The sequence below is a fragment of the Anarrhichthys ocellatus genome, unplaced genomic scaffold, assembly GCF_004355925.1.
Source record: "Anarrhichthys ocellatus isolate YVR2014 unplaced genomic scaffold, GSC_Weel_1.0 scaffold34, whole genome shotgun sequence".
NCBI classification, from domain to species: domain Eukaryota; kingdom Metazoa; phylum Chordata; class Actinopteri; order Perciformes; family Anarhichadidae; genus Anarrhichthys; species Anarrhichthys ocellatus.
In genome coordinates, this window is record NW_022280064.1 from 446,288 (window position 1) to 460,241 (window position 13,954).

Genomic DNA, 13,954 nt, shown 5'->3' on the forward strand with positions numbered 1-13,954 from the left:
CACACACACACACACACACACACACACACACACACACACACACACACACACACACACACTCCCTACCTCCTCTCCCGTATTACCCTTCCTTCATGACCCTCCTCCTGATGCTCTATCACATCAAACAGGGTCTCTCTTCACAGAAATGGAATAATACTGTTATGTCTACACGACACATTTATCCTCACGTGTCAAACACTCTAAAACGGATTCGCTGAGTAAACCTCACAATTCTGTCTTTTAAAGCCCCCACCCCCTCACCCCTATACCTCCGCTCCACAAAAATGTGTTTTGATTATAGTTACTTCACTCGCATGTTTGACCTTCACCTGGCAGAGTACAAGTTGATCTGTGCACACTGTAAATCTGAGTTGAGGACGTGTGCGGTGCGAGCGTGACCGACTGGAAGCCTACGGTGGTCCAATGAGCAACTTACACAATCTCATGGCGAAAATTGGAGTCTACTTCACTGAAAATCCACTTTTCAGTGAAGTAGAACACATTTTGTGTCCAGTGGTGAAAGTTTTAAAAATAAACAATATTTGCATGATACTCATAAAGACATCAAGTGATCTTTTGACCAATCCATGATTATTTAAGCAGTTCGATATGATTTGTATCAACATTATGTCGTCAAATGACACTTTTTTTTGGTTGTCACTACCATAAATCTTTGTCCACAGTAGCGCAGAGCCTGTTTACAACACATCAAATACACAAACCCTCTCTTTTAGTCGCACACTCTCCCCTCAGCCTAATGGAAAATAGGAGGTGTGTGTGACCAAGACAACAAAATATCTCGTCATGTGGTTCCATTTACAGATAAAGCGTGACTATGTTGTTTTTTTTGTCATCACAAGATTAGTCTTCCCACACAGGCAGGATGAAGTCACAATGATGGGTTAGAAATAAAGACATACTGCCATCATTAATTGCCCACGCTTTTTATATTCAGTTCAACTAAAGCCATGCTTGGGCACTTCGGGTTTTCAATGTAGACTGGGTTCAGGGAGTGAATACCACAACTACAGATTGATTTGACTACCTCCCAATGAGAACATAACACATGAGGGTTGGAGGTGTCGGGGAGAATCTGCGATAAAAGCTGTGGGCTCTGGGGGATTTGTTGTTTGGCGTCCCGGTGTGTATTATCACATGTTTTGGGAACTCTGTGGTTCTCAAAACAGATTTGTACTCCCCTGAGTCCCCCCCATCCCTTCTTGGAAATAGTTTCCCGCTGCAATTTGGGATTCTTCGCTTTAGTCCATAATCATTTTCAGAGCCCGTCAAATCTCATAGAGTCAAACAATTTGAGTTTGTAGCTTTTGCTCCTTTCTAAACGTTTTGTAAGAGTGTTGTGAGAGCGAATTGATTCTTTGCCTCCGCGGGGCAAAGACGTGAACAGAAACAATGACACACTTTGAAACCATGTGCTCCTTATTAGGAAAAGCACAGCAAGTTATCATAATAACATGCCGTGCTTTCTTTGGGCTTGTCTGGAGACATGTCAAAAGAGAAATCATCAGGAGCTTTGCAGGGAGATTTTTTATTTTTTTATTTTTTTTTACAATGGAGTTGATTTATCATCTGAGAGACGGCGCTGATGGTTACGCTGCCAGACGGAGGAGCTGGACAGGGGCTACGCTGCCTGGGCTTAAATTGTCAACAGGTGCTCAGACACAGAGACACAGGGAACAGGCAAGACAGAGCTACCTTTCTATTTTAATAGAGGAAGAAGAGTGTGAGCCTCTGGATGTGCAGCCAGAGCAACATCATCCATCAATCTTCATGCACTACATCATAGATTGGATTCTCCAACAGGAGAGTGTGAAGAGGTTTAACATCCTAAAGCGGATTTCTGCTGGAAACTGAGGAATTATTAATAGTATGCAAGTGTTAGAGGGCTCTGTCGTGAGAATATAAGAATCACGGAGAGAACAGCAGGTGCAGTAACAACCTCCTCAACCTGACGCCGAACATAAACACGACACGGCTACGCTCACCGGGGAGCCAGATCAGATTCTTGAAGAAAATAACAGTTTGGAGGCCAAGGAATGTCTCAACTGCCGAGAGGAATGACGGGAAACGGGCAAATGATGAAGATGGAGGACAGCGATCAAAAGGAGGGAGTTAATAATAAAGGACATATCTATATATACCTGTATCGTGTTCACGTGATCTAACATTCAAATGATGCACTGAAGTTCTTGAGTTTTTGTATTAAATCTACTGTTTTTATACTGGCCAAGGCTCGAAAAAAGACATCTTGAACTTATGATGAGAGACTGCACTGTACTACAAACCAAAAACAGATTTTTGGTCACCACCTGCTACCAAGGTTCTGCTAAGAAAAAAAACACATACAATCTTTTTCAATAAAAACCCCATAGACATTACAATCTGGCTATTCAACGATGTCAATTTGACTTTTTCCCCACACACACACGCACCTACAAAAAGCCCGCCTGTGAAGAACCCTGCAGGGATCAGGTATGAGCAGGACAGCATCAACGCAGATGATCTATGTAGCGTGAAGAAGTGAGGAATTTGGGGGGGGTTGAGCCCCATGCTCACCAAGGAAGCTGTGAGGCATAAACATTGACCGTGATGGATGATAAGAGAGCGAGAAAAGATCTGGAAGTAGAAACGTATTCGAGCTGTCCACAACTTTGAGATTAAAGCTTAATACGCTCAGCACATTTGTTTTGCATAACGTCTTTGTTGCATTTTTTGACACTTTTAATGAGTCGGTTGACCTAATGGCAGCAGAAGGTTATGTCCAAGGTTACGTAAGTTTAGTGACTCTAAGGACTAAATATGAGTCATAAGATCCACAAGAATTTAATAAAGAACAAAATACTCTCATGACAGGATATCGGGTACACAAAGGATAGAATAAAAAACATAAAATGTACATTTCAGATGAAAACATATTATATATCATAAAAAATTGCTGCTGTCATTCATGATAATGTTCTTAAAATGATGACGATGACGTACTTCGCCGTCTTCACCCCCGTGATTTTTTCAGCATTTTCTATAATGAAAAAAACAAAACTCTTTTAGTCCATTTCTTGTTCAAAATGGAGAAATCAAAAAGTGTCCAAGAAATAAAGCAATTATTAGTAAGAAGCACTTATACATCTCATCAATAATTGGCAACATCAGTTCTAGATAATATAATTTATATTTATATAAAGAAAATATATACATTATGTGGGTTGCTTCTGGTGCCCGATGGTCATTAAGATGTGGGCCATTTACAGAAAATGAGACATGCATTTCCTTTTATGCAGAACATGCCAATAAAACAGCTTCAACAAAACATATAAAGCATTTTAAAAGCTGTGACTAGCTTTGTATATCCTGAAACAAGAACGACAATATAAGATTCCCCAGTTTACATCGATAGAAACCCTCGTGCAACTTTCATTATTGTTTTGCATGTGCAGACAAAACGATTAATCGGGTAAATAACTGCCAGATTAATCGATAGTGAAAATAATAGTTGCAGCTAAAATTGAAGCATTCAAACCTGAATAACTGACGGTTTGCTAATGTGTGGCCATTTCAGACAATATTGTAGAGAAGTGTAATGTTGAATGGACTCCGAGAGAAATATAAATACAGGTAAGACACAGGTGTAACGTTAGCTTAGTGCTTTGAACTCACCTTGGAGATGGCTCTGAGATGATGAGCTCTGATAGTTGCAGATTTCTCTTCAAAAGCTTTGGACTTCGCCTCCTCGGCCAGGCTGTTCAGAAACAGCAGCGTCAGGAGTTCAATCTGAGACAATTAGAAGCAATGAGCTCGTTTATTCATCAGCTGATGAGTCAGTTATGCTAGTTAGCGTTAGCCACAAACAAAGCTAACACACATTAACGTTAGACTTAACGGCTACGTACTCACCATTGCCTCTGACGTCGGCCCAACATTTATGTTACTCTTCGATTTCGTTTTGATTATATACTTCAACTTAGGTGCCTTCTTCAGCATTTTGGCAAATGTTCCGCTAACGAAAAGGTTTGTTTACGTCTTCAAATCTCCCGCTCCTCTTACTTCCGGTTAACACTGATTCTTCTTCGTGGCCATGTACGTTGTCGCTTGTTGTCATTACCGCCACCTACTGTTATGAAGTAACGGGTTTTAAGTACTATGTTCAAAGTGAGGACAAAATAACATCAAGTCAAATAGTTATTCAATGAATGGCAAACATTAAATCACCTACATAGAAAAAATAGCTCTAAACTCACAGAGCATATAATTGTAGTACTTCTATCTCTGTCTTATCTATGCTACCATCTAGCGGCGGCTTTACGCAACTACATCAGCAAAACACCATCAGACTTCTACTGTCTGTATCCGGGTCAACCAGCAGTAATGGCGGCCACCATGGAGACAACAGCCGGCATGAGCAATATGCTGCAATTCATGAAACTTATCGGACAGCTCAAAGTAAGACACCCAAACTCCGACCACTGCTCTGTTGATCTGGTCCCTGGTCAATAAATGAACAACAAATAATTTGAAGTATATTGACGCTCAATCTGTAGCTTGTAAATTGTTTTGCTGGAGCTGCGAGACAGTGTATTTTCTCCCAAAGTGCAGTTTATCTATTCTCTCCTTGCCCACACATACTACTACCATCATATTACAACTTGAGAGTAAGAAGAAAAAAAAGCATATCTTATCTGTGTCCTTTTGTCCAATCAACAGCTAAAGAAAACTCCACAAACATTATCACAAAAGACTACAAAAACAGGAAACATTCACCTTCCAGGACCTGCAGCCAGTGGAGTTTTGTTTAAAACGTCTTAATTATCAAATGTGCTGTCAAACAACATTTGTTGTGAAGTCAGTGTCTACAAACTTCCCATTTTCTGTGCCACTGATAACTTGTGGGTTGTGGTTGTTGTTACCTGCAGAGGGTCCCACGGACTGGATGGGTGTACAGGAACGTACAGAAACCAGAGAGTATATCGGACCACATGTACCGCATGGCCATGATGTCTCTGACCATCACAGACCCCACAGTGGACAAGGACAGGTACTTCATTCGCACATCTTGCACCCAGACCTTCTTCCAATCCATTGGGATGAACGGAGCTCTTTAATATCATTTAAAAAGCATAAATACTCATCACATCATGTTGCTTATGTGTTGTAGCCCTAGTATGTTGTTGCAAGGATGGATTGCAAAATACCTGAATACTAACTTCTATCATGCTCGTACTTTAGATGCATAAAGCTGGCTCTGGTTCATGACATGGCAGAGTGCATTGTGGGAGATATCGCTCCAATGGACAACATCAGTAAAGCTGAGAAACACAGGCGAGAAGAGGCAAGTGACCACATGATCTAAACACAATAGAGTCCGTTGAGTGGAACTTTGAAGTAAAGATGATGGTTTATATAAAATGAAGCCGTCGCTGTTTGGCTTTTCTCATTTCTCCGCCTCACCTCTGTCTCAGGAAGCGATGAGACAGCTATCAGCTCTTCTGCCGGAGGGACTCAAACAGGAGATGTACGGTCTCTGGGAGGTACGCCTCTGTTGTGTTTGTAGCTCACGAATGACCATTAAACGTATCTAACAGGAGGCTGTCATGTCCCTTATGATTATATTATACCAGAATGTGTTTTTTTTTCTGCAGGAATATGAAACTCAGATCAGTCAGGAGGCTAGGTTGGTGAAAGAGTTTGACCTCCTGGAGATGATCCTGCAGTCTCACGAGTATGAGGAGCTGGAGGGAACGCCGGGAAGACTGCAGGAGTTCTTTGACTCCACCAACGGCAAGTCGTCTTCTCCTTCTCACATCTGTTTCACATCTGTCTCTCTCTTCTTCACTGGATCTCATCACTTAAGTGTCTCACATTGTGGCACATCGCCTTTCTTTTCCTGTCTCTGTGTCATTTGTTCAGTGTTTACGTACATATATGTATTTAATGGGTTGTCCTTTGTAGTAATTTAACCCAATTATGACATGTAGGTGCAGACTTTTTATGAATTGAATTCTGTCTCAGGCCGTTTCCACCACCCAGACGTGCTCCAGCTCCTCAGCGCTCTGAATGAAGAGAGAGGAAGTCACATGACTAAAACGGATGAAACAAAGAAATCTGACAGCTCGAACACGGCCGGCGCCTCATCTTCACAGACTCGTACGACGCCGCACACCTCGTGACTGTAACGCAAGAGTAGAGGCAATAACACAGACTGCGTGTACGAGGATGCACAAACACGTCACGGGATCGGTGGAAAAACAGTTTTGGGAGTTTCAGCTGTCTTCTACATATGGGTTGAATGTATTAAAACGTATATCAATGCCCAGATGTGATGTAGAGAGAAACTCCAATATTTCTTTCCAGCAACAGGTTTTATTGTATGTTTCCAGTCCAATACATTTGTTATTACATTTTGACATGTTATATATCTGTTTTTCAACAGGTTCAGTCAAAGTCGTCAGTGTTTATTGTAAAAATCAGTCATCCGTGATATCTGGTTTAAATAATCTTTAATATCGACCCATCAGTCATGTATAATGTATAATGGTGTGTAATTAATCGCATGAATACAGATTGATGTATTGTGTCTTTGGGTTTTAGAGGTTTAGTAAAAACATTTGTAAAAGTTCTTGAAGCTGGAGTTTAGTTCAGTTTGATTTCAAACCAACACAAAAGGTCAAATATATACTGCAGTTAATTCTCTTATTACACAACATGCAGACCTCCGTTATTTGGTAACAGGTCAGACCGGACAACCTTTTCTTACGGCACAAGATCAGTCAGTGCTTGAATGCGTCAACGTGATTTTTATTAAACATTTCTTCTCATCGTATCTTCTGAAACCACAGCAAAGAAAATAAGATCTTATAACATGAAAGACAAAAGCAGAAACAGAACAGTTTGTATTTTGAAAACGGAACGACTCGTTAAAGAAAAACAGGATGTTTTTACTCAAACATTACATTTGACTTTGTGTTTCGTGGCACCAATCTTTTCATAACGAGCAGTAAAAAATGACGGATTTCAGCATTAATCAGATTAGTTCTGCACCAAGAAGAGTTAAAAATCAGATCTGTGCTTCTGAAGCAACATCAAGCAGCAGTATGAAGTCATATTCATATTTCACTGTGTATTAGTTACACAGCCAACAGGCCTTCACCTTATCTGGACCATTTTAGAGTTACGATGTCATGTTTTACACCTGCGTGTGAATCCAGCACTAATGTGAACTACAGCAGTTCAGAACAAGGTTAAAAACATGAATATCAGCAGTTTAAATTTTGGAGAAAACCGTGTTTTTATTTCCAGCATTAGACTCAATTGTGAGAAGGGAATAATCCGATGTTGCACGACATCACATCTTTCTAGTCAGCCATGCAGTCAGTGTTTCACTTCTTCCTATAGACTCGTTAGTCTTATATGGTGTGAATGCACAGACTCACTCAACATGCCATAAGTAAGACTCGGCATTCAAATAGGGCCCGGCCCGAACTGAAAATGTGTCAGCTGTGATTTAAAAAAGTAGTAGGACTGGCTCTATTTGCAAAGTCTGCCCACACAATATTTTTGTGAGGTGCCATAACAAAATCTGTCTTAGTGTAAAATCATTTATACGAGTTTACAAATCCACCCAGGACTTCTGGGTGGATTACATCGATATGGGATAGGGATATATATATATTTTAATGTTTTAGTACAATGTAACATAGTTGATTTTTATACAAACACTTTAACTGTATTTCTAAAAATAACCTAAAAATGTAGTTTTTGGTATGAAGTCATGTAGAGTTTTGATTCTGCACCAACATGGCTATCAAGTCAAATCTCCGCATTAAATGAAGGAATCAATAAACTCTCATTTTGAGTCTGAAGAACTCAAGCTTTAATTTTGACAGGTTTGTTTCCTCACTCGAGAGGAGAGGGCGACTCCTGTACATGAGCCAAACCGCGAGATGAAGAAACACAGGCCAGAATTACAGGGTTTTAGTTCCGGAGCTGACCTGGAATCTGCTCATTCTAACTAAGGCTTATCTGCGTCTCCCCTTCGGGAGCTGTCGCTTTAGAATATTTACGTTACATTTTTGGTCCAAACAAGAAATTGCATCAATTTTCTATCAGTCTAATAAGCATTTGAGGTTGCAGGAAATTCCATCCAAGTGTTAGGAGACTTAATAAGCGGACACGAGATTGTTCGCAAAAGCATCTCATTGCGTCAACACGATCAAACAAAAGTATTCTGTAACAATTCAGTCAGAGTAGATGAGTAGATGTTGAGACATGAGTTCCTGGTTGAAGGCTCTAACACGGCCTCTCGGAGGAGCTGTCCGTCAAGTTGTTGGTGGGCGTGTCCTGAGAGCTAGCGTGTGCTGCGGAGGAGAGGACTTCCTCAAAGCTGCCTCCCGTCTCCGTACCGCCGACCTTTGTCTGTGGAAAAATGCATCAACGTGAAATGTGCCGTCAGAGCTCATGTCTCCCTCTTTTGCGCAGAGTTTTTCAAAGACTTCCACGTTCACACAATGCCAGTTAGCACATAAGAGGATGAGAGGGATGTTTCATTTGAACATATAAGTGGAAATGTTAAGTTCCAGGAACTAAGGCAAACAGCTTTTGTTTTAACATTGAGCGCTACAGCCTGCATGCGTTTTTGAGAGGATTTCATTCAAAAGGTAAGGTTCGGAGCAATTTAGCATTTTGCTTAGTGATAAAATAAATCATAAAACAGATGGTGGTCTTTACAAAAGGATGGCAGTCTGCTGCTGCAGAGACTGTACGAGGATCAGTGTGAACATAAATAACCAGCAGGCTCACTGCAGGAGTCAGGAGTGTAAGCTAATTACAGTGTTCAGTCCTCTCTGCTTCACCGACGTTTTATAACGTTCAGAGGCAGCGACACGACCCGTTCCTCTGGGCGGCTTCCACATCTCACTGCTGTAGATCGTAACAAAGACGAGCTTATATGCTCGTTAGGGACTGACAACATTTCTGTCGGCAGGACTCGCAAATAGTCAGATAACAAGTAATTACAAATTACAGCATACAGACACTGGATATAGAAATGTGGACAAGAAGCTTTCAAAATACACTACATGACATTTTTAATGCTTTGAAATAAGTGAGAGACCATTTAGAAGATAACATGTTGTGTTTTTGTTCCATCATAATCTTAATAATGCTCTCTCACACTCACAAACAGCACTTACCTTGATAGTGGACACTGTAGTCTCGACTTTTTCCTCAAAAGACTTGAAGCTGGGAGAGTTTCTGTAGAGAAAGAGAAAGAAAGACGTTCTACTTTATTATTATTGAACCACAACACAAAAAAACATGTTCTGCTAAAATGAAAGTATTACAACGACAGTTCATAACCTTTATTTTGGCTATAACAGTAAGTATTTACAGTGATATCATGGTAAAACATCTGGTATTCTATTTTTTCAGGTTCCTCATCACTAAATAAATGTTAATGGAGGCACACAAACAGTTTGCTGCCTCGTGGTTAAATGCCTCCGCCAACCAGTCATGTTGCAGTTTTACATCCATGTCTTAATAGAAATCATAATTAGTTATAATAATTGGCATAATGAATTATCCTGAGATCTCACGCTCACGAGAATGAGACGCACGCTTGTTCACAGTGACCTTTGACCACCAAAATCCAATCAGTTCATTCTTGAGTCCAGGTGGACGTTTGTGCCACATTTGAAGAAATTCCCTCCTGAGATGTATCGCACTAACGAGAATGGATCGGACGGATAACACAAACACGTAACTCCTGACACACTGAAGCAGCACTGGACCAGGTGTTTGAACAATATGAAGAGTACAAAGATCAGAAGAAAGAGAAAACCGACTCTCTCTCACACACAGTCACACAAGCAAGCAGAGTGGTTACCTCATGGTGGGCATGCTCATAGAGTGTCTGATAGCGTAGCTGTCCCCAGAGAGCGTGGTGAGAGAGGAGTTAACGATTAGCACAGGTTACACACACACACACACACACACACACACACACACAGCTGGAGGAATCATTAGACAGTCGCAGGGCCAATTAGAGGAGGAAATGGAGAGAAAAGGGTAAAGCTGATCAATATACTGGAAGAGAAGTAGAGTAACAGCTCAGACCTCCACACAGACCAAAGGATATTACATCTATGGTATGATATCATGAAGGGATGCAACTCAGTAATAATTTAAAATTGGCCAAAAATGGAAGAAAAAAAACAAAAACAAAAAAACAGAAGCACTTAAATACAACTTCACATGATTCTTTGAGTGTCGGAGACCAAAGTCAATTAGACCGGATTCTGACATGAGAAAAGCAACTGACCGAGTGCTGCGGTCCAACATGGCAGCAGCATTTACTCAACTAAGAGACTCAGACTGTTCCCACTCCTAACAGTCATCCGTGAGTTGAGACTCCTGAGTGAGGAACAACTAATGTGACACAATCAGCGGTGGGATTCTTACCCGATAGAGTTGGACCTTGGGAAGCATGGAGGAAGATGGAAAAACAATCTCTTTTACAGATACTTTGACAGGCCTCGTATACGTCACAGTCACACTTTCACTTGGGCAGAACATTTATGTTATTAATACAAACAATGTCACCATGAAAGGTAAACTACCAACTGGTATCTGTTAGGGGAAGTAAACTGGCAGCAAGTGAACAACATGAATGTGAGGAACTAGATTGTACAACACTATACTTGCTGACAAAATGACAATGTTCTATTAAAGATAAACATTGTAAACACACAAAAACACAGCAATCCTATCCACACTCGCACTTAGAGGAAACCCTGAATGGAATGATGATCACAAAACAGTTTTGTGCACAAACCAAATATCTATGTGATCACGCAGACACACAGCAGATGTAAGAATAAAGAGTTGGGTGTTGAAAGAGAAATGTGGCAGAATTAACAATGGTGGCACAGAAACAATCTGATTTTTAACTGCACAAAAACAACAGACAGACAGACAGACAGCATGATAGCTTGCATCCTTTGAGAATAAAAGGTGGAAAAATACTTGATATGACAAAATGACTTGCAAGAACACACATGAAACACACACACACTGCAAAAAAATAAAAAGACAAACATGCTTACTGTGTGTGCACACAAACCCAAACCTATGCACACCATGAATGAACCACAGGGACATACCTCCGAGGCAACAGAAACTCTAGACCAACCATGCTGGAATAATCAAAGATAAAACATCGTTTCCTTTCTGTACTTTATACTCCAAACACATGAGAAGCTGCAGTGTACACAGAAGTGACAATAGCCCACTTGTCTTTTAAGCATTGCCACTGTCAACACGTTACAGGAGATATAATAGTTTTACAACTTTTTTCTGTTATGTTGTTTTTAAAAATAAACGGATTTTGTCAAAGTAATACCAACGTTTCTGGACTTTATTTTAGCTTTAAAATCCAAACCGTCTTGAGTTACATTGGACTCTCTTTTTGCTGAAACAAATAAACAACTTTTACTGTATGTTGTCATGCAGCTGTCCCTCCAATCATCTTATCTTACGCATCCTGGCACATACATGAAGTCACACAGGCCCACATTTTCTAGCTTTTTCTTGTCATCATACACAGTGCCGTAGTTATTGCACACAGAACAATGCAGGCTTGTGTTGACTTTCAGTGTCTCCAACAGAGCAGCACAGAGTGACAGAGCGGCAAAGAGACAGGACAAGAAAATGAAAGCGACTGAGGTCAGACTTTGCCTCTGGCCCTTCGGCTCCCACAGAAAGCAGCTTAAAGTAGGTTTACATAATCTCAATCCCCCCCCACCCCCCCGAGCAGGATAGAGCAAAGAGTCAAAACTCTCTGAGAGACGGCGATGGATCGCACAAATATAAAACATGTGACTCAGATAAAAGTGGGAACGCATCAGTGTTGAATGGATAGGCTGGGGCTATGATGCTGTTTGGATTTGTAAATGCGTTTATGACGGGGGAAATACAACCACGGCTGCAAAAGACACATTTCCTGCCTCAAGGAGACAATGTGACGACGTGTCCAGCAGAGCGCAACTGTCAACAGAGCCACCGGATTCAGTGGGTGACTTGTGTCCACACTGTTTGCATGATATATCCGAAGTCAACACAGATCATGTTCTGTAAATAATGAATGTATGACATCGTTGTGTACCTCATGTCCCCAAACTTCCTGGTGATGGCGCTGCCCAGAGTGTTGAAGGCAGCCGAGGTTTTCTGTCCGGCTGTGGACAGCGTCTCTGATGTCTTCTTATAGCTGAGACAAAAAGAAGACGCATTTAAAAAATGTCATTATTACTCCCTAAACACAGTATTCATACAAATGTATACAGATGCAAATATGACAGGCACAAACACGTAAACACAAACACACGATCATATAATAATAACCATCAGGAGAGGTGTGAATCACCAGAGGCCCCACGATTCGATATTCTCTAGATAGTCTCACGATACCCAAGTCAAGAAACGATACTCTAAGAAGACTTAAGTCTCGATACAATATTATCACAATACTTAAGTCACTATATTTAAGTTACAATACAATAAATACAGGATATTTGAGTCACAATACAATATTATCATGATAATTAAGTCCCGATATGGTCTTATTGTGATTGTAAACATATATTGCGATATATTGCCCTTTATTACCGAACTAGAATGATGCAGTTTGTGAATATCCGTTTTATTTAATAAGATGAAGTTTTCCCACTGACCATCTCACTTTTAATTAAAGCACAATAAGTTTGTCAGTCAAGCAGACAGACTGAACAACACACTCTTTGTTTTGACCGATCCCGCTAACGTTACCCATGGCCAGAAAAACACAGCGTCGTCTATGGGACTGAAAAAGCTTACATCTTACACTCCTGTGGCCTTACTGGTTCATTATAGATGAGGACGTCAACTGTGTGTGTAAAGTGATCTTCAGGCTGAAGTGTAACTGGATAAGGAGGGAGGCCGCTGGAGACTATCCCCTTGCTCCTCTCTGTCTCTTGGTGTCTGGGTGAGAGCTTACAGCTGATAGTCCAACCAGGAAATTAGTTTATTTTAGTGTGCAGAGAAATAACCTATCTATTCAAACAAGTCCTATCCTGATTCGGGGGAACATGACAGGTGTTTTGTTCCCTGCCGATAATACAGTTAAAGATCATTGTGACATGTTGACTGTGTCATGGGGTCAGCAATAGCCTTTAGCATTGTGTAGCATGTGTATTTAATCAGGTTTATGATGTCTGGTACACTGAGTGCAACAGAGATAACAATTACACAGATCGTGCAGATAAGAGCAGAGGATTATGTCTGTAGAATTAGGTTTGTGATATCTGTTAGGAAACAGAACTACCTACTCTTTGTATTGTGTGTCCTGTAAAGGGCATCTTTGTTGACAGCACACAGAAAAGCCTATTTAGTCATGTGCTGCAGAAACAAACACACACTTTCTCCCCTTTCACTTTAACTCAATCAAACCTGCAAACCGTTTCTTTATCCGTCAGCTGTGAAAAACAAACGCACAATTAACTTACGCTGTGGTGGTCTGCACGTCGTGCCAGCCTCTACTCAAGTTGTTTCTGAGCTCGTTCAGCGAAGACATGCCCAGTTTCTGTTTGAGCTCCGCGTGCTGCTTCTCTTTGGACGTCAAAACCTGCTTCAGCGTACTGATCTCCTCCTCCAGCTGGACGCACACAAAAAGAGAAAAAGCACTACTTAGTGGTCTTCATACCATCCAACACCTCTTGTTCTTTCCGAGCGTGCACGTGAGAACATACTTTAGCCAACTCTTGTTGAATCTCCTCTCTCTCCTCCTCCGTCAAGCTGTTTAAGTGGACTTCTGACGCCATATCTTCATCAGTCTCTCTCAGTGGCTCAGAGTCCAAAAAACCTGAATGACACACACACACACACACACACACACACACACACACACACACACACA

At 41.0% G+C, this 13,954-nt stretch overlaps 3 protein-coding genes across 10 annotated transcripts in view; 1 reads left to right on the plus strand and 2 right to left on the minus strand.

The window, feature by feature from the left end:
• Window positions 1-2,825: 2,825 nt before the first annotated feature.
• Window positions 2,826-4,072, minus strand: cenpw (centromere protein W). Its single transcript, XM_031866225.1, has 3 exons — window positions 3,910-4,072; window positions 3,673-3,786; window positions 2,826-3,037 (listed from the first exon to the last, which is right to left on the minus strand). The coding sequence occupies exons 1-3, from the start codon at window positions 3,994-3,996 to the stop codon at window positions 3,011-3,013; spliced, it is 228 nt and encodes a 75-aa protein (XP_031722085.1). The 5' UTR covers window positions 3,997-4,072; the 3' UTR covers window positions 2,826-3,010.
• A 308-nt stretch (window positions 4,073-4,380) lies between these two features.
• hddc2 (HD domain containing 2) lies at window positions 4,381-6,914 on the plus strand. Its single transcript, XM_031866119.1, has 6 exons — window positions 4,381-4,455; window positions 4,926-5,047; window positions 5,239-5,341; window positions 5,472-5,540; window positions 5,652-5,790; window positions 6,022-6,914. Exons 1-6 carry the CDS (start codon window positions 4,381-4,383, stop codon window positions 6,177-6,179), a joined length of 666 nt encoding a protein of 221 aa, XP_031721979.1. The 3' UTR covers window positions 6,180-6,914.
• The window catches only part of tpd52l1 (tpd52 like 1), a 13,615-nt gene continuing 6,451 nt past the window's right edge, over window positions 6,791-13,954 (minus strand). For 6 of the 8 annotated variants that reach the window (XM_031866117.1, XM_031866110.1, XM_031866112.1 and 3 more), the window contains 7 exons: window positions 13,788-13,900; window positions 13,545-13,693; window positions 12,170-12,271; window positions 10,468-10,482; window positions 9,893-9,931; window positions 9,201-9,261; window positions 6,791-8,424 (listed from right to left, as the gene is read on the minus strand). In XM_031866117.1, coding sequence (XP_031721977.1) covers window positions 8,299-8,424; window positions 9,201-9,261; window positions 9,893-9,931; window positions 10,468-10,482; window positions 12,170-12,271; window positions 13,545-13,693; window positions 13,788-13,900 — 605 coding nt within the window. In that variant the 3' untranslated portion in view covers window positions 6,791-8,298. The remainder of the gene's footprint in view (window positions 8,425-9,200; window positions 9,262-9,892; window positions 9,932-10,467; window positions 10,483-12,169; window positions 12,272-13,544; window positions 13,694-13,787; window positions 13,901-13,954) is intronic. The other 2 variants (XM_031866113.1, XM_031866116.1) reach the window with 1 other exon arrangement.